At 44.4% G+C, this 20,062-nt stretch overlaps 1 protein-coding gene across 2 annotated transcripts in view; it reads right to left on the bottom strand.

The window, feature by feature from the left end:
* Positions 1-17,426, bottom strand: part of NIBAN1 (niban apoptosis regulator 1) — a 116,833-nt gene extending 99,407 nt beyond the window's left edge. Inside the window, exon 1 of one of the 2 annotated variants that reach the window (XM_038414119.2) lies at positions 16,623-17,426. In XM_038414119.2, the coding sequence (XP_038270047.1) occupies positions 16,623-16,677 (55 nt within the window). In that variant the 5' untranslated portion in view covers positions 16,678-17,426. Of the gene's footprint in view, positions 1-16,581 lie in introns of both variants that reach the window. The other variant, XM_043491147.1, reaches the window with a different exon arrangement.
* Positions 17,427-20,062: the final 2,636 nt, after the last annotated feature.

The following is a 20,062-nucleotide window of genomic DNA, read 5'->3' on the forward strand; positions in this document are numbered from 1 at the left end:
GGGATTGCCCCCCATGGTGCCACAGGCCCCGCACCACCTTCAGAAGTGGCTGGCACCACGTCCCTGGGGCCCTGGGCGGGGAGGCAAGAGGGCTCTGTGCATTGCCCTTGCCTCCAGGCACCGCCCCTGCAGCTCCCATTGGCCGGGAACGGGGAACCGCTGCCAATGGGAGCTTCGGGGGAGGTACCTGGAGGCATGGCAAGGGCAGCACACAGAACCCTGTGCCTTCCCCTCCTGCAGGGGCCGCACAGGGACATGGTGCTGGCTGCTTCTCAGAGTGGCGTGGCGCGGCGTGGGGCCAGGGCAGGCAGGTAAGAAGCACCCTGCCCCCCAACTCTTTGCCTAAGCCCTCTGCCTGCACCTCACACCCCAACTCCCTGCCCAGAATGCCCTGCTGCATCCTGCACCCCAACTCCCTACCCTGAGCCCCATCACACCCCGCAGCCCTCCTGCACACCAACCCCCTACCCTGAGCTCCCTCCCACAGTCCGCATTCCTATCCTGAGCCCCCTTCTGCACTCCGCACTCCTCCTGCATCCCATCCCCCTTCCCTGAGCCCTCTGATACACCCCACACCCCTCCCTTGCCCTGAGCCCATTCCTGCACACTGCACCCCCTCCCACAGCCCGCACTCCCTCCTGCACCCCAACCCCCTTCCCCAGCCCTGCATACAATTTCTCCACCCAGATGTGGCCCTCAGCCCAAAAAGTTTGCCCACCCTTATTTTAAAGGATGGTATGCGTGCATGCCATTGAGAGAATACTGAATAACTCTTTGATGGGGATTACGTTTCTTGTAATATTGCTAATGCATATAAGGCCAAATCCTGGGCTGGATTTTGCTAGTGTTTTGGTCTCAAAAGTAGCAGAGATTCTCTGGTGGTGCTGCTCAGACAAATAAGTTATTTGAGATGCTCTGCAAGGGGCCTTACAATCCCATATGCACTGAGGGCTTGCCTACACTTACCCGGGGATCGACGCGCGGCGATCAGTGCATTGGTGGTCGATTTAGTGGACCCGCTAAATCTACTGCAGAGAGCTCTCCCGCCAATTCCTGCACTCCACATGAACAAGAAGCACAAGGGCAGTCGACAGGAGAGCGCATCCTGTCAACATAGCATAGTGTGGACCCCGCAGTAAGTAGATCTAAGTACGTCAACTTCAGCTACATTACTCACGTAACTGAAGTTGTGTAACTTAGATCCATCTCCCCTCATAGCGTAGACAAGGCCTGAAAGAGCTAGCCTTTGAGTTCTAAAAAGCTTGATTTAGGGAACCTAAACGGGTAAAAGGAAAATCTCAGATTTTTTATTATTATACAAACAAGTTTCTAGACCTTTTGCAAAGATTGGGCATGAAAGTATAAATCAACCATTAGGAATTAAATCAACAGCTGGATTCAACTCTACCATATATTACAAGATATTAACTCTTTCTAGGTTGTCACTGAGCTGAGCATACACTACACTACAGACAGGCAAAGTGGTTTGGTGGATCAAGCACTAGGCTGGGAGTCAGAAAATGTGGGTTCTGGTACTGGGTCATCTTAGTCAAGTTACTTTACCTCTGTTTCATTCTTTATATGTCTTGTCTATTTAAGACTATAAGCTCATTAGACCATGGACTATCTCATTCTGTACAGTGCTTAAGATGAAGCTCCAGCCTTTGTAGGGGCCTTTAGGTGCTACCATAGAAATAGATGTGAGCTGGCGCTTGATCTGCCAGCATCACATCAAGGCCCCTAGTCCTCACTGACCACGGAGAACTGCAAAGCTGGGACGAAACATTTAAGCATTTGCTCGGTAACTATAAAAGTATTTGGTCTGAAACTGTAAACCCAGTCAGAGAGAACTATTAGCAAGTATAAAAAACTAGTTTACACAGAGGTGTCATCTCCCCTCCAGCAAAAAAAAAAAAAAAAAAAAAAAAAAAGGCCCACAGACACCAGACAGGGCAGTTTGGAACATCAGTGGACAAAAGACTTTGTGGATTGTTCTCCCTACATCCATGAAGAGGATACATGCACAAGTACTCATCCCATCTAGGATGAGCTCTAGGGAAAGGGAATAAAAATCCTTGTCAAGAAGAAATTATCTCTATGCTGCTTGAACGGTGAGGGGCAAAGATTCCCAAGCATAAGCAAAGGATCCCCAGCTGCTTAGCTTGGGTTAGCCCTAGAGGATGTATAGAGCTTACATATTACAGAAGCTTCTATTGTCTTTTGGAACCGAAGACATTTGTATGTGTATGTTTACCTGCTTTAACCTTTGTGACAAAGTTGCTGCTCTACCTTGGTGGGTCTTGCGCTTATTGGCAGATTTGCTCGCCTTGGAGCTTCACGGCAGCCCTCAGCTTGGCCGTTTTTCTGAATTCACAGTCCAGGTCGACTCCTCCTGTGTTTGACCAGGAGTTGGGAGGAACCCGGACCCGCCCTCTACTCCGGGTTCCAGCCCAGGGCCCTGTGGAATGCTGCTGTCTAGAGTGCCTCCTGGAACAGCTGTGCGACAGCTACATCTCCCTGGGCTACTTCCCCATGGCCTCCTCCCAACACCTTCTTTATCCTCACCATAGGACCTTCCTCCTGGTGTCTGAATCCACCTTATTCCTCCAACAGTCCGCGTTCTCACTCTCAGTTCCTAGTGCCTCTTGCTCCCAACTCCTCACACGCACACCACAAACTGAAGTGAGCTCCGTTTTAAAACCCAGGTGCCCTGATTAGCCTGCCTTAATTGAGTCTAGCAGCTTCTTGATTAGAACACCTGCAGCCAATCAGCCTGTCTGTCTTAATTGTTTCCAGAAGGTTCCTGATTGTTCTGGAACCTTCCCTGTTACCTTACCAAGGGAAAAGGGACCTACTTAGCCTGGGGCTAATATATCTGCCTTCTATTACTCTCCTATAGCCATCTGGCCTGACCCTGTCACACCTTCCAAATAACTCTTATTTCTTAGTTAATAAATCTTCAGTTAATTATTTTAGGGTTGACTATTCTAGTGCTTGAGAAGTTCACACCTGATACTGGTAGGTGAAATCTAAATATAGAACTCACAACTAGTTTGGAACTTGTGCCTGCTTCTTAACAGTCTGTCCTGAAATTGGTACTCATGCTCATGAGCTATTCCAGACAGCTTGACATTAGGTATCAAACCCGGTTTTGAATTTCCATTTCTAAAAGAGCTCTTGTTGCAGTGAAAGAGGGTCAAATTAGAAATCTGAATTTGTCTTAGAAGCACTGTATAATTGATTTAGAATATAAGCCAGAGTACCTGAAATTTATAACTCTGACATCTGTCAGGTTTATGCCCCAATTTCAAATGGATAAGAGTTCATGCTGTAAACATCATTACCACCACAGCTGGCACTGGTCACACCCATCTTAGTTTTCTTAGCAGAGAGGCCAAAGATGGAATGAACAGAGACTGAATTGTCTGTCTTTTACAGGTGATCTGTCCAGGTCCGGCCTGAGGCCACACTGGAGATGGGGAGGGGAGAGGAAGGGAAACCACTGTCACTGCCTGTGCTGTAGAGAGCACTTACATTTGCAAGGCTTTCAGTCAAGCAATGATTTCACTTACAGTACAAATCTTAAAAAGAAAAAACTCATAGGGCTAGATCATGGCCTGCCCTTGCACATATGTGCAAAGTGGGGAGAATGCAAAGAGCCGTCATCTCACATGCCCTCACACAGGGGTCAGCCACAACTGCAAACCCCCAAACACACAGGCAGTTCAGGGCTAGTGCCTTCATGAACATTTGCTTCTCCAAAGGAATGAGGAGGAGTCAGGGCTTTGACCTTGCTTTGGCAGCAAAACGTGCCAGCCACAGAGTGCACTTGCCTAAAGGGTTGGCCTAGTTCCTGTGCTGTCAGAGGGCTTGCCCTTGCCCCGATTAAAGTCAGCAATATTGCCTATTGTGGGTGCAAAGACAGGCGTCAAAAAGATCCAGTAGTCACTGCCTGGAGCTCAGTGGCTTTATACCTTCCCTCTACTTAGGCCTGTTCATTAATGACTCAATCTGGTCTGTAGTTTATTGAGAAGGAAGCAGTAGCTATGGGAAAAACACCTGAATTATTTGGCATTGAATTGGGATTTTCTTAAGGAACAAAACACTCTTGGTGCTTTGTTGTGCACAAACGACAGCAGGCGGCCATGGGACTTTTGTATCCCTAGTGTAACCCTCAGGAATCTCAGATTTTTCAATTCAAGGCATCAAAATAGACTAATCTTTATTGGATTATTGGAAACTGTATGGAAAAGACAGATTTTTTTTTAAAAAAATATTGACATCTTTCATTTTAAAAGGAAACTAGACTGGTGGACAGCCTCTTATTTTCTATTGATATGTGCGCTTATTTTTTGTAAGTTACTAGGTTAGTCATTTATAAAAGCAATTTTCATATGTGCTTTTTAAAAATAATGTTCTTTCTCTCCCCCCCCCCTTTTTTTTTTTTAAATTATCTAATCAAGAGATACCAGATGGATTCAGACTTGCTTAACTTCCTATATTCCTCATAGGTGCCAGCTGTCCCTCAAGTAATTATTTTCCCAGTACCAAAAAATATAAACTGAATTATGCCTTTCAAAGCATTGCTATTGCCCAATACTATGCAGGTTTGAAGATTTTTGTTGTTGGCAATGGCTGAAGATCAACCTTAAGGTCTAGGGTACAACTGAAGCAAGCTTCAGTTGGTCACAAAATGAGACTGAGATCTTAAAAATCTTTTAGGACTTAACCATGTAATCAATCCTACTGAGATCCTGGGAATCCTTGTGTAAAGTTAAGCATGTGCTGTTTGCAGAATCAAGGCCTGGGTTTTTTTATGTAAATTATCTAATCAAGAGATACCAGAAGCCTGCAAAACACCAGTACACCCATTCTCTTATAATACTCCTACTATGTTTAAATAGTGTAACCTCCATGTATTATGTAAGCCTTCTGTACTTTGTAAAATATCAGTTAGAAATACTATTAAAGAAAGTTAGAAACTGGATTACAGATTCTTCTACTGAGCTATCATGCTGCAAATTTTACAAAGACAAATGGCAAGATGGCCACTAGTTTGCGGATATCTGCCTACAGCCGAAGTTTCAGAAAATGCAGCACTTAAGGATATATCCATTTAAGCCACGCATAAGGCACAGATTTGTCCCCAGCCCACAAAGAGCCCACTGCCACATCTGAAGTCTCTTTCAAGGCATAATTATAATTTTCTAAACATAGGCAAATCACAAACACAGTTCCTCAGCCCACCCTGAGCTACAGGTACCACGGTATTTTCCCCCTTGTCTCTCCTAGTCCTTCCTGCTTCAGAGCCCACTGCCAGATTGTTATATGCTCTTTTAACAGAACACTTTCTCCCAAGACAAAACATTAACATTCAAAAGCCATTCAGAGAACACTTCAATCTCTTTGGTCACTCGATTACAGACCTAAAAGTGGCAATTCTTCAACAAAAAAAACCTTCAAAAACAGACTCCAACGAGAGACTGCTGAATTGGAATTAATTTGCAAACTGGATACAATTAACTTAGGCTTGAATAGAGACTGGGAGTGGATGGGTCATTACATAAAATAAAACTATTTCCCTTTGTTTAGTTCCTCCCCACTGTTCTTGTCAACTGCTGGAAATGGCCCACCTTGATTATCACTACAGAAGGTCCCTCCCTCGCCCCCCCGCTCTCCTGTGGGTAATAGCTCACCTTTCCTGATCACTCTTGTTACAGTGTATATGGTAACACCCATTGTTTCATGTTCTCTGTGTATATAAAATCTCCCCACTGTGTTTTCCACTGTATGCATCCGATGAAGTGAGCTGTACTCACAAAAGATTATGCTCAAATAAATTTGTTAGTTTCTAAGGTGTCACAAGTACTCCTTTTCTTAAAGCCTACACTTTGACACTAGACACTGATATCTTTGCAGGGCCCAGTGTATTGGGGAATGGAAACTCAAGTGCATTTTCCTAATACCTTCCTAAAAGAAAGACAGAGAGAGAGGTACAGATGAAAAGTGCTACATAGGAGATAAATATACATAGCTCCACATATGTCACGTTTTATACTATATCCTCAGTTACAACCGAGCTTACTTGCAAAAATTCAAGCTGACTAATTCCCTAAACACTCCAATGCATAGTTTGTACAGAGAAAAAAAATCTCATCAGAATTTGCCTGTCTTTTGCAAAATTCTGTTCTACTTGCAGACATACAGCAAGTTAGAAACTGAAAGTATGTATTACAGTTTAACAGAAAGTCAAATGCACAGTCTGAGAGCTGCTCTATATTCTCCTCCCCCGAAAAAGGCCAAATTTTTCAAAATCTATTCCAATTTATTCTTCCATGCTCCAGTGTCCCTGTTAATGATTAAATTCAAACTGGCTCCCTCACTTGTTACATCTGAATTCCATAGCTGCCTGTGTTTACCCTGCAAAAACAGTCTTTCTTCAAGTTGCAAGGACCGACTTCTCTCCTCAATACCTAGGGGATTTGGAAGTATAACTTCAATAAATAACTGACTGATTTCCCCATCTCTTCCTTATGAATAAAGAGGAAAATAGGCCCCATCTAGTCTCTTAAAACCTACACACATGGAAACAGTTCTATTTGGAAGTTGACTGTGTCCAACATCCCTCAGAAGTTCATTGCGTTTAACGAATCATTAAATGATTAATTGCATCCTCAGTGGTAAATTACACTTTTATTAGTTACATACTAACGCTTATAGACAAAAACAATTACTAGGAGCCCATTACAAATAGAAATAACTAATAGTTTTCACAGCTGAAATAAAATTAGAATTATAGGTAAGAGTTGGTAGTGAAGAACCAAAAATGTGGTATTCTGTACGGTTCATTACTTCATGCCAGAGTCTACTCAGTTACAACTGTGCACCCCCACTTCATTCCATGGACAGAATTTTCAGAAGGGCTTAGCACTACATTGTTTAAAAAAAAAAAAAAATCTTTTTTAAAAAACACATACAAGAAAGTGCTTTGCAACAAGTTTAATAAAAATGACCATCTCATTTTTTACCAGCTTTGCTTGTACCAACAATTGGTGGTAGTTTTTAAAAAGAGCTCAGCTCACAATTAGAGTCAGCTCCGGGTGCTAAACTACTTTGAAAGCCTAGCCTCAATTACTGGTGCTGGGCACTTGAAGTCTGCTCTTAAACCCTTTCAAAAATCTGGACCTATAAAGCTGCATATGGATTACTGAGCAGAATTTGGCCCATTAACTCTAAACTGGGAAATTGTTAAGATCTGCCAGGTCATCTTGTCCATCCTCCAGCTATCCCCCAGCTATGTAGAATTGTTTCCTAGACATCACACAAGTATTTTTTCCTTGTTAATATTAAATGTCTCAAACAATAAGGCTTCTATTACTTCCTTTTGAAATCTATAGCAGGGTCTATTAGAGCTCGTTATCAAGAAGTTTTTCCTTGATTTCACCACATTACTTCTAGTTATACTGCCTAGTACCACCCTAAATAATGCCTTTCCCTGTTGGGTGTTGCACCCACTAATAGACAAATTATGTTACACACACCCGCCACCACTACAAATATACTTCATGCTTAGTCAAGTTAGATTTATAAAATGTTATAATTTTTCCACATAAATCAATCCTTCCAGCCCCCTACTTATCATTGTCACTCTTTTCTAAATTACTTCCAGCTTGTTGTCAACAATCTGCAGTTCCTTCTTTTAGAGCTTGATCCAAGGTCCATTGAAGTCAATAGAAAGACTCTCTTGAACTTCAGCAGGTTTTAGGACAAGCTCTTAGCATTTACATTTCTTATATATTTGTCATTCTGACATCCTGGGAAACATAAAGCTTTATTGAATTTTAAAAAAAATCAACTCTTTTAAACCTATAGTAAATTAAATACCCGCTTCCTGTGTGGAAGTAACAAGAAAACCCTACCAATTCCCAAGACTGCAAGCCATGGTAGTGCCTAAACTCTGCAGAGCAGTGTGAGGTATGGGGGAGCTGGATTTCAAGGAAACCTGTAGATCTCCAACGTTCTACAGGGTAAGGGGAAGTCAGGATCCCAGTGAGCTACTAACAAAGAAAGGCCCAAAAATACAGAGTTTAAGAAACAACAAAATGAACAAAGCCTTTAAATGGAGGTTGCAACTACGTATGTTCAACAAAAAAAATCTTACAGTATTAAAGCCCTAAGCCCTTAAAAATATCGAAGTGAACAGGTAAAGGAAGAGAGAGATATACCTAATTCCACTCACAGTTCATATAATCTCTTAAATGTACATGTGTACAGGAAGTGGTGTTGGCAGCTCAGCGGTGTTGCACTCTTCCTTCTGAGTCAGTACTGATGGAAGATTCTCCGCTCCTTGAAGTCTTTAAACCACGATTTGAGGACTTCAATAGCTCAGACATAGGTGAGGTTTTTTGCAGGAGTGGGTGGGTGAGATTCTGTGGCCTGCGTTGTGCAGGTCAGACTAGATGATCAGAATGGTCCCTTCTGACTTTAGTATCTATGAATCTAATACGTCAATAAGCACTGTGCTGCTGGAGGTGCCATCTTTTAGATGGTTGTGTTCATTAAGGATCCTATGTCACTTTTTATCAGATTAACGTTGGTGTTAACCTTGATGTCTTGTCCAAATTCCAAATAGGGTAATTGCACATGCCTACATACATTCCACCTGCAGTCACAATTGGCTGTGGTACACAGCCCTAACCAGCTATCAAGTGTTGCTGTGTGCTATTAAACAGTTGCTGCTTTTCAACCCAGAAATTATTACTTTTCAGAGAGAGATTTTCAAAATTACCTAGGGGATTTGGATGCCTGAATCAGGTACTAACCCACTCTGGTTTCTGGTCATCCACTGCCACTCAGGTGATTCTGGGGTTCCCAGCAGTTAGGTTGTTTAGATGGCTAAATCACCTGGCTAAATCACAACAGTCCAGAGTTAATCCAAATCCAAAAGGAAATGTAAACAACAGAATAACAACATAAATCTTCTATACAGACAACTGCCAGGCACAGCCCCTCTTCCTTTTAGGGTCTGCCTCTTCTTCAACAATCCTTAGCCAATCTCTTGGGCTCAGCTTCCAGTCCTCCTGGGCTGGAATCAGTCTCTTTTCCCCCATTGTTGACGGGAATAAATGTACCCCCTCAGAACATGGCAACACAAGGGAACCCACACTCACCTTTTACTGTGGGTTCCAAGCTCTGGGTCCCTAGACAACTGGGATATCCACCCCTGTACTGCAAGCTGCCCTGTCTTTTCTTCCCTGGCTTTCTTCCTGTATGCTCAGCCTGGCTTTCTCATTGACCCTTTCCTTCCTATCTTCCTGCTCTTTAACAGAGCATCCCCTTCCAGGTCCACTCTCTTTGGGGTCTCCCTCACTGAACTTGAGCTGACCTTTTCATCTCCCTGCAGGCCTGGCTCTGACTCACACGCTCCCATCATATTAATCCTAGACTCATTCCCTGTCCCTGGGGTGTCAGACTACAGTTGGGCAGATGTAGCTGAGCCCCAACCCTCTAAGAAGGACAATACCCTATTCTCATCAATTTCTAATGGAAATTGAACATCTAGATCTCTGAAGTGGCACTGAAAACTCTACCCTGTACACTTCTGTTACTTAACCCTCACAAAATCCTAGTTAGTGAAGTAATTACTGCATGAAGCAAAATACTGAGATCCTCACATGAAAGGCCCTATACATATTTTTTTTCCATATGCATCTTGTTAGACATTTGTGACCTTCTCTCCCTGACCCAGGCCTCAGCATGGTGATCCAGGCCCTCATGGCTTTATGAGTAGCCTTTATGCTATAGCTAATGAGGACCATGTGCTAACTACAAGTAGAATGTGGACACTTGCAGATTAAGAGTTACTAGCCACAGGAAATATATTGTATTAGCATTTCAACAACTACACTGGCTTCCCATTTGTATTCAGGTACAGCTTTAGGTGTTGACTCAGATGTATAAAACCTTCAGTGGTTTGGGACCTGGATATCTAATGGCTAACCCCCCCCCCCCCCAGCTGCCACAGTAGTTGAGTAAATTGGGGTACCTGAGGTATTTGATAATCCCTGGGCTGATAGAAGGGTATTCTCAAAGGGTTCAACCCTTCTCTCTGGAATTCACTTCTCTAACTGGTTCATCAAGGCCTGAATTTGTAGACCTTTAGGTCACAGTACAAGGCCTAACTCTTTTTCTAAGGGTATGACTACAATGCAATAAAACATCCACGGCTGTCACATATCATCTGACTCAGGCTCATGCAGTTCAAACTTCAGGGCTACAAAACTGCAGTGTAGACATTTGTGCTTGGGCTGGAGCCTGGCATTATCATTTCCTTCTCATCTCTTGATTTCCTTCCATGCTATCCCATGTATCTAAAACCCCTTCTTGAGCTGGTTCCACCATCTCTCCTCAAAGGCTATGTCTACACTAGAGATCTTACAGCAGCAAAGCTGTACCGATGCAACTGCGCTGCCATACGATCTCCCATGTAGCCACTCTATGCCGACAGGAGAGAGCTCTCCTGACGACATAATTAAACCACCTCCAATGAGTGGCAGTAGCAATGTCAGCAGGAGAGTGTCTCCTGCTGACATAGCACTGTCATACCGGCACTTCTATACGTGTAACTTATGTCAGTTAGTGATGTGTTTTTTTCACACCTTTGAACGACATAAGTTTTACTGACAAAAGTGCTAGTGTAGACATAGCCAAACTCTCCTTAAAATATTTTTCTTCCTGGAAGTCTCTATACTCTAGTACTCCCCTCAAATACACAAGGAACAAACAAAGCCCAGAAACGTGGAATCTACCAGATGTGTCTGTTTGTAAGCAAAGTAACCACATGATGTTACTGCGTATCTAATTCATCCTTACCCTTACCACACAACATATCAAGTAAAAATGTGAGACGGGGGTTATCTTATTACCACATTTGAACACGGAGCAGTGTAGATAAGCCTTCGAGTCAGATCCCAAAGTCTTTACTTCGGGGCTCCTCTAAATAGGGACACTGAAAAATTAATCCAAATTAACTAAAAGGTGTGAATTTAAAGTGGATTAGTTAAACTGCATTAAAACCCTCTGCATTAAAAAAGTGGACTCTCATATTCAGAATTAAACTGGCCTTAATTCAGTTTATCTTAATTGACTGTGAATTAAGTAAACCAAATTAAGGCCACTTTAATTCTGAATGAGAGTGTCCACAGAAGGTTATAATGCAGTTTTACTAATCCAGTTCAAATTTACATTTTCAGTTCATTTGGCTTAATTTTCCTGACTGTCCATGTAGACAAATCTTTACCAAGTCAAACTGCCACTGACTTGAAAAGGGATGGAATAAAAATGGAGTAAGAACCTCAGAATTTGGTCTTGAGGTTGTAAACTCCTCAGAGCTGAGACTTCATCTCTTATCTGTCGAGCATCATGCACATTTGCCCATTATGGGACAAATTCACTACTGGTGCAGAGATCTGGCAAAGCCTCATGCATTGCTTAAGCCTCACATAGGAGCTGCTATATCGGGGTACCTATGAACTACCTCAAAATACCAAACTGATCTCTGCACAGAAGTTTATGGGGCTGGCATGGAAGGTAAGGAGCTGCAGATACTAATTCAGCCTGCAAGCTGGAATAGCAGCCTAGTGCCCTGGCACTGATTTGGGAGGATGTGGAAATGACATTCATAACTATTAAACATGGTGCACTGCATCAATTTGTTAGTCTCTACAGTGCCACAAGTACTCCTTTTCTTTTTCCATCTACACAGAACCCCAGACACTGGGGCTTTATAAAGGTCGAGTGTTTCCCCCTTTCTAAATTATTCCCATGCAATCTAGGATATGTAGCTGAATGCACTTTCTAAATAAAATAAGATATATGAAGTAGTACTGTTAAGTCTGATCCTGCAAGACTACTCATGTGAATAGTTCCATTAAAGTCACATGAATAAGGGTTTGGGTTTATTGTTATTTAGAGATTCGCATGCTACTGGCGTATAGTTTTACTGACAAAAGAGAAACAATAACAAAAAAAGGGGAAAAAACAGCTGTGTCTTCTCATTTTGCTGTTATTTCTAAAGCCCTCCATTACCCTCGTTGTGAAAAATATCTAACTGACTTTCTAAAATTAAGCAAGATTGTTTTAATTGTTTGCCTTTTTAATATAAGCACTGATTCATCCTCTTCCCTTTTTGAAAGAGAAGCACTGTCACATCCTCCCTGTTTTCTTGAAGAACTTGCCACATGACCTCTACCAAAAGATAGCCATTGATAAACAAGGTCTGAATCTTGCAAACCCCCACCAAAGCCAACTGGAGTATTGTTTGGGGTGCACTTGCTGGACTGGGTCCTAAACAGATATCAGGAATTAAAGACACTCTTCCATCTTCCTCCCTTCTCCCACCAGAAGTAGTACTATAGGCTGTTTTCTTCACAAGATTAAAACAAATAAAAAAATCAACCATTATTCAGAGCAGGAGTTAGAAGCAGGAACTGTTTAGTTACACAAAGATCCTTTCCAGACTGAAAATGGATTATGGCCCGACTCATTCTAAACAAATATTTACTTCTTAACTGTCTGGCAATGGCTCTCTCCATTCCCCTCACAGACAAGAGTGCCAAGAGCAGGAACTTCAAAAGTTTTTGCTTTCGTGCATCTAAAGGGCTAGTATAAAACAGTCTCCTTATCTGCAGTAACTATGCTTTTTTTGCCTCTGTTTTCACTAACAAGGTCAGCTCCCAGACTGCTGTGCTGGGCATCACAAAATGGGGAAGAGATGGCCAGCCCTCTGTAGAGATAGAGGTGGTTAGGGACTACTTAGAAAAGCTGGACGTGCACAAGTCCATGGGGCCGGACGAATTGCATCCGAGAGTGCTGAGGGAATTGGCGGCTGTGATTGCAGAGCCCTTGGCCATTATCTTTGAAAACTCGTGGCGAACGGGGGAAGTCCCGGATGACTGGAAAAAGGCTAATGTAGTGCCCATCTTTAAAAAAGGGAAGAAGGAGGATCCTGGGAACTACAGGCCGGTCAGCCTCACCTCAGTCCCTGGAAAAATCATGGAGCAGGTCCTCAAAGAATCAATCCTGAAGCACTTAGAGGAGAGGAAAGTGATCAGGAACAGTCAGCATGGATTCACCAAGGGAAGGTCATGCCTGACTAATCTAATCGCCTTTTATGATGAGATTACTGGTTCTGTGGATGAAGGGAAAGCAGTGGATGTATTGTTTCTTGACTTTAGCAAAGCTTTTGACACGGTCTCCCACAGCATTCTTGTCAGCAAGTTAAGGAAGTATGGGCTGGATGAATGCACTATAAGGTGGGTAGAAAGCTGGCTAGATTGTCGGGCTCAACGGGTAGTGATCAATGGCTCCATGTCTAGTTGGCAGCCGGTGTCAAGTGGAGTGCCCCAGGGGTCGGTCCTGGGGCCCGTTTTGTTCAATATCTTCATAAATGATCTGGAGGATGGTATGGATTGCACTCTCAGCAAATTTGCGGATGATACTAAACTGGGAGGAGTGGTAGATACGCTGGAGGGGAGGGATGGGATACAGAAGGACCTAGACAAATTGGAAGATTGGGCCAAAAGAAATCTAATGAGGTTCAATAAGGATAAGTGCAGGGTCCTGCACTTAGGATGGAAGAATCCAATGCACCGCTACAGACTAGGGACCGAATGGCTCGGCAGCAGTTCTGCGGAAAAGGACCTAGGGGTGACAGTGGACGAGAAGCTGGATACGAGTCAGCAGTGTGCCCTTGTTGCCAAGAAGGCCAATGGCATTTTGGGATGTATAAGTAGGGGCATAGCGAGCAGATCGAGGGACGTGATCGTTCCCCTCTATTCGACACTGGTGAGGCCTCATCTGGAGTACTGTGTCCAGTTTTGGGCCCCACACTACAAGAAGGATGTGGATAAATTGGAAAGAGTACAGCGAAGGGCAACAAAAATGATTAGGGGTCTAGAGCACATGACTTATGAGGAGAGGCTGAGGGAGCTGGGATTGTTTAGTCTGCAGAAGAGAAGAATGAGGGGGGATTTGATAGCTGCTTTCAACTACCTGAAAGGGGGTTTCAAAGAGGATGGCTCTAGACTGTTCTCAATGGTAGCAGATGACAGAACGAGGAGTAATGGTCTCAAGTTGCAATGGGGGAGGTTTAGATTGGATATTAGGAAAAACTTTTTCACTAAGAGGGTGGTGAAACACTGGAATGCGTTACCTAGGGAGGTGGTAGAATCTCCTTCCTTAGAGGTTTTTAAGGTCAGGCTTGACAAAGCCCTGGCTAGGATGATTTAACTGGGACTTGGTCCTGCTTTGAGCAGGGGGTTGGACTAGATGACCTTCTGGGGTCCCTTCCAACCCTGATATTCTATGATTCTATGAACTAGGTATTGGTCCTTTAAGAGACTCACAACTCTCATCATCAGGTCTCAATGACCAAGAAGCTAAGATACTGCCTTGAAGTTGAAAATTACACTGGGACGGATCTTGCCTTCTTGTCCTTCCCCACTGCATGAATGGCAGGAGGGGAGCCAAAGAGGAGGAGCCCATTGACGGACATCTCACAGGCTAGTTGCTTCCCTGGCACTAATTCGGACAACCTACTATGGAACAACACAGAGGAAGACAATGGTGGACCATTAAAGTTAAGACATTGAAACTGAAAAGAAAATCCCAGTCTCGGATAACTAAGGAAGGAGGGAGTTTCCCCTGCTCTGTATAAACACCACTTACCATAGTCTGAAAGGCAAAAGGGGAATTTAGATAATATACGTGTGTAAAGCCTGAGATTGCATCTTTATGTTTATTTTCTGTGTAAGGTGTCTGTGTTTGCTTTTCCTTACTGTTTCACCTTTGATTCTATGATTTCTCTATTAATCAAACTTTTTTGGGGTATTTTACCCCAAACTGACCTCTGTTGATCAAACTGTGGGCCATGTTTCAGAGTAGCAGCCGATGAAGTGAGCTGTAGCTCACGAAAGCTTATGCTCTAATAAATTTGTTAGTCTCTAAGGTGCAACAACTACTCCTTTTCTTTTTGTGGGGCATGCGTTTGCCAAAGTGAACTGATAGGTGAGGAGAGATTTCATTCCTTCTGGGGTGATGAGCCGAAGTGGAAAATCTGAATGTCTGGTCATTAAAAACTCAGGGAACCAGATTTGGGGGAACTCCAGATCAGAACAGGGGTTGTTGAAGTCATCCTGCAAGAAATAATTAGGTTGGTGGAAGGCAGAGTTGAGCCCTTTATGCTTATAGGCTGACTACTGGTGTCAGAGCTCTGAGCCATATAGGCAAAGTATTAAGGCACCCAACATTACAAGGCAGGTGGTGACAGAACCCCTTACTAGTCTGGGTAACTCAGATCCTTTCTGGATTATCTATCTAATGCAAAACCCAGAGAAAAACTTTATTGGCTTCAAAGGACTTTGCAAAATTGGGTTCTTAGGGCCAGCATACAAAGCCGATAGTGCCAATTATAGAAGGGCCACAGAGTTGAGGTCTTGACATCAGGTGGACACTCTTTCCAGTTTCAGGGTATTTTGGACCACTCTGATTTCATGTTTTGTTTTGTTTTTTAAAAAAAAAAGAAAAAAAAAACCACAAAGCATGGCCAATCACTAAGAGCAAAAAAGCATTAATATTGGAATGTGAAAAATCATTTGCTTTGGTCAGGTGATATTTTGGCCCTCTCTGAAGTGATCTGCCCCTGTTCCCCAATTCAGCACATGGCTTAAATGCTTTGCTGAAGTCCCACAACTTTAATAGGCCCCAGACCGCACAGAAGGCATTTTCAACAATGGCAAGATGGTATAGTTCACATACTGTCAATGTATAATTGATAATTATCCAGTCTCAACTGCCTGGTTTTATTGAGTTACGACCCCTAAAACTGAAAACCCTCCATCTGGAGAGGGCCATGCAAGCAGTTGTATTTACTTTCCAAAAACAAAAATATTTGCCTCCCCCGATACTTTTCCTGTCCTCCTCCGCTTCCCCCTTGCCGAGTTTGCCTAATTTATACACCAACTTCAGGCTCGGACTATAGTTTAGTAGGAGTCCCTCTGTAGAAGGGCAGCAGCTCCCAGACCCACCCATTCAGTCCTCTGTCCCATTGCCAGGCAGAAAGGTCTGGGGCACTCTGTCATACAGTGAACTTCCCACTGTAGCTGTGCTGCTTTCTGCACGTCGGGTCCTGGAGGCTCCTGAGAACAGGCTTTGCCTAATCCTTTGGCAGGAGATACAGCAGGGTCGGTGCTCGTGACAATAAATTACCCAGAAGTATCTATTTCTCCTGCCTACCTCTCAGATCTCTCTAGCGGCCAGTGTCCTGTCTGCCCCCTGCCTTCACTTTCTGCAAACACTGAGCACTGCTAGACTTTTAAGCAGCCCCGTTTCCCCCCCCCCCAAAGCAGCCAGCTTCTCCCTCTCCCCGAATTAAAATTCGGATGCAAACGTGGTGGTGGCCGCTGCCTGTCTCCTGTCACTGGGTCTCAAGGGAGCATCCAGCCTGCGAAGCAGCCAGTCGCTAAATACTTTGCAACTTCAGAACCGCCCACGAATCACCGCGTCCCTCTGCCTAACTTGTACCGCTCGTCCGCGGGCCGGCAGGCAGCAGCGCCGTACGGTACCTCGGATGTAGCTGCATTTGCTCTCGTCCAGCAGGCTGGAGGCAGAGCCGCCCATGGCGCGGGCAGGGGCTGCAGCGCCGGACACGAGCTGCGGGAGGGCGCGAGCGGCTCGGAGCGCTCCCGGGGCCGGGGTGCCCGAGAGGCGGCTGGGCGAGCTCCGCGTCTCCTGCCAACAGCCCGGCCCGGGCTGGCCGCTTCGGATCGGGAGGGCGCTTTTCCCTCTCTCCCGCCTCTTCAGTCGGAGCGCAAACTTCCTCCGAAAGGCACCGCCTTCTCGTGCGTCTCCGCGGCTCCCCGGGGCGGGGGAGCGCCGCTCGCCCCTGTTCCCGCCGCAGCTGGCTCCTCCCGCCCTTCCCTCTCCCCAGCGCCTCCCAAACTCTGGTTCCCTCCATTTATTGCTGCCCCTTCAGGCTTCGCGGTTCCAGCTCCCCCGCCCCTCCTGCGGCTTCCCCCGCCTTCGGGCGGTCACCGTTCAGGGCCCCGGTCCTCCTCCCGGGGGGGCCCCTCTCCGGCCCCGGCCCCGGCCCCGGCCCGCGGGCTGCAAGACACACGGTGGGCGAGAGCCGCGGAGGCGGAGCCCGCCCCGGGGGAAACCAGGGGCTGCCTCGTGGCGGTGCCGTAGCCCGTTTGAAGCCGACCAGCGCAGCCCTAAGCCGCTGCGCCGTCCCCGCTGCAGCCTGCCGCACGCGGCCTGCGTCAGAACCCGGGGAAAGCCGCTTGCACCAGGTGGAGCTTTTCCTGCGGGGTGCTCGAGGCTCCTTCCCACGCTATATGTTCCCACACAGGAGGTATCGGAGGAAAAGCTCCACCCCCACCCTTCAGTTTTGTGAACTATTTACATGCCAATTTGGTGACTGTTTGGAAATTTGAATTGAAATTGAAACATCAGTACACGCTTAAAAAGCGTGTACCGTGTATGATCAAATGCATGTATCTGGGAACGTGTAATAGATTTGAAAAGGCTGAACATAGACTAGCTTCCTTATTCAGCTGTTGGTTTTTCTGACAACGTAGGTGCATTCGTTTTGGTGATGTTGGCCAACCTAATCATTTCAAATGATGATTTGTAAGTAAAGTCTAAATGAGCTGTCCCTGACAGCTAGTGATGAGCTGGGGCTGGGGGGAAAGGCTTCAGGGCCAGATTGTGTTTGCCTTCACACCTAATCTACCCGGGTATCCAGCAAACAGAGCTGTGTTGCCTAAGTGATAGATTTTGGCTGGGGTTGGGTTACAAATCACTTGAATGCAGGCAGGGGAATGAAATGTTGTTGTTCTTATTGTATGAGTAAAGGGCAGTAGAACTGTACTTAGCCTGTGCTGATTGAGAAAACCAAGAGAGAAGGGTGGGGCCCTGTCCATCTCCACTGTTTAAAGACAGAGCTGATTAGGCTCCATAGATAGTCTTTTGTTCTGTTAAGTGACCACTACAGCTGAAATCACTGATAATCAGGTCTAAGTGCTTAGACCTGCTGTGGGACAGTGTTTCTGCAGAAGACACAGCCCAGACTGCACTAGCTGTGAGGCTCCCCCACTGAGAGCTCAGCTAAAATCACTGAGAGCTGGTGGAACCTCATGAAACTAACTCACAGAGGTCACAGTGGCAGGTGGTAGCAGAAGGTGATTGTGTAGGGCCATTGGCAACAGAGTGATGGAGTGAACTGTGGTACAGCAATGGTCAGAACAAACAGTGAGCAGCTGGAGGAATGAGCAAGGTGCCTTCTTGTCCCCCCCCCCCCTCCACTTGGGAGGTGTACTCAGGTGAAAGCATCTCTGAATTCTGAGTCTCCACTGACCAAGGACAATACTGATGAGTGAGGTACGGTGGAGGGAAAAATGAGGGGAATGTTAAATAAATGTTTGTTGGACTATATTTTAGTGACTTTACTCCAGAATGCTAAATTTGTGACTGGGAATGGAAATGTATATAAATATGTTTCCTAGTAAGCCAAGATTTTTAAAATGCATTGTTTGCTAAGGTTGTTATCTCACATTGTTGCTATCTTGAGAGGTCATTATGTTGGGGAGTTTCTGTACTAAACATTTTTATTATTATAATTTAATTTTTACATAAGAATTGTCATACTGGGTCAGACCAATAGTCTATATAGTCCAGTATCCTGTCTTCCGACAGTGGTCAAGGCTAGGTGCTTCAGAGTGAATGAACAGAACAGGTAATCATAAAGTGATCTATCCCCTTGTTGCCCATTCCCAGCTTCTGGCAAACAGTCTAGGGACACTCGGAGCATGGTGTTGCATCCCTCCCCATCCCGGCTAATAGCCACCGATGGACCTATTCTCCAGGAATTTATCTAGTTATAGTTTTGGTCTTCACAGCATCCCCTGGCAAAGAGTTCCATGGGTTGACTTCATGTTGTGTGAAGAAGTATTTTGTCTTGTCTTTTAAACTGCTGCCTATTAATTTCATTGGGCGACTACTAGTTCTTGTGTTATGTGAAGGATTAAATAACATTTCCTTATTCACTTTCTTCACACCAGTCAAGATTTTATAGACCTCTATCATATCCCTCCCCCCTTAGTCGTCTCTTTTCTAAGCTGAAAATTCCCAGTCATTTTAATCTCTCCTCCTGTTTCATACCCCTAATCTTTTTAGTTGCCCATCTCTGTACCTTTTCCAATTCCAATATATAATTTTTTGGGATGGGGTGACCAGATCTGCACACATTATTCAAGGTGGGTATGTACCATGGATTTATATAGAGGCAATATGATATTTTCTGTCTTATTATCTCTCTCTCTCTTGATGATTCCCCACATTCTGGTCACTTTTTTGACTGCCACTGCACATTGAGTGGATGTTTTCAGAGAACTATCCACAATGACTCCAAGATCTCTTTCTTGAGTGTTAACAGCTAATTCAGACTCCATCATTTTGTATGTATAGGTGGGATTGTTTTCCAATGTGCATTACTTTGCATTTATCAACATTGAATTTCATCTGCCATTTGGTTGCCCAGTCACCCAGTTTTGTGAGATCCCTTTGTAACTCTTCGCAGTCTGCTTGGGACTTAACTATCTTGAGTAATTTTTTATCATCTGCTAATTTTGCCACCTCACTGTTTACCCATTTTTTCAGATCATTTATGAATATGTTGAACAGTAATGGTCCCAGTACCGACCCCTCAGAGATACCACTATTTATCTCTCTCCATTCTGAAAACTGATAATTTATTCCTACCCTTTGTTTCCCATCTTTTAATCAGTTACCGATCCATGAGGACTTCCCTCTTATCCCATGATGGCTTACTTTTCAAAAGTCAAATTAAATACTTTTTTTTTAAAATTTGTATTTTTTTTTTATTTTTTTTTTTTTTTTAGAAATCTAGACCTGTTGTTTTGGTGTGAGTTGCATTATCCTTATGTTAAATTTGCATTATCCTACAAAACATTTACTTTATTCATATCTCTTTTTTATATGTTGC

This window comes from Dermochelys coriacea, chromosome 8 (genome assembly GCF_009764565.3).
Source record: "Dermochelys coriacea isolate rDerCor1 chromosome 8, rDerCor1.pri.v4, whole genome shotgun sequence".
Taxonomy (NCBI): Eukaryota; Metazoa; Chordata; order Testudines; family Dermochelyidae; genus Dermochelys; species Dermochelys coriacea.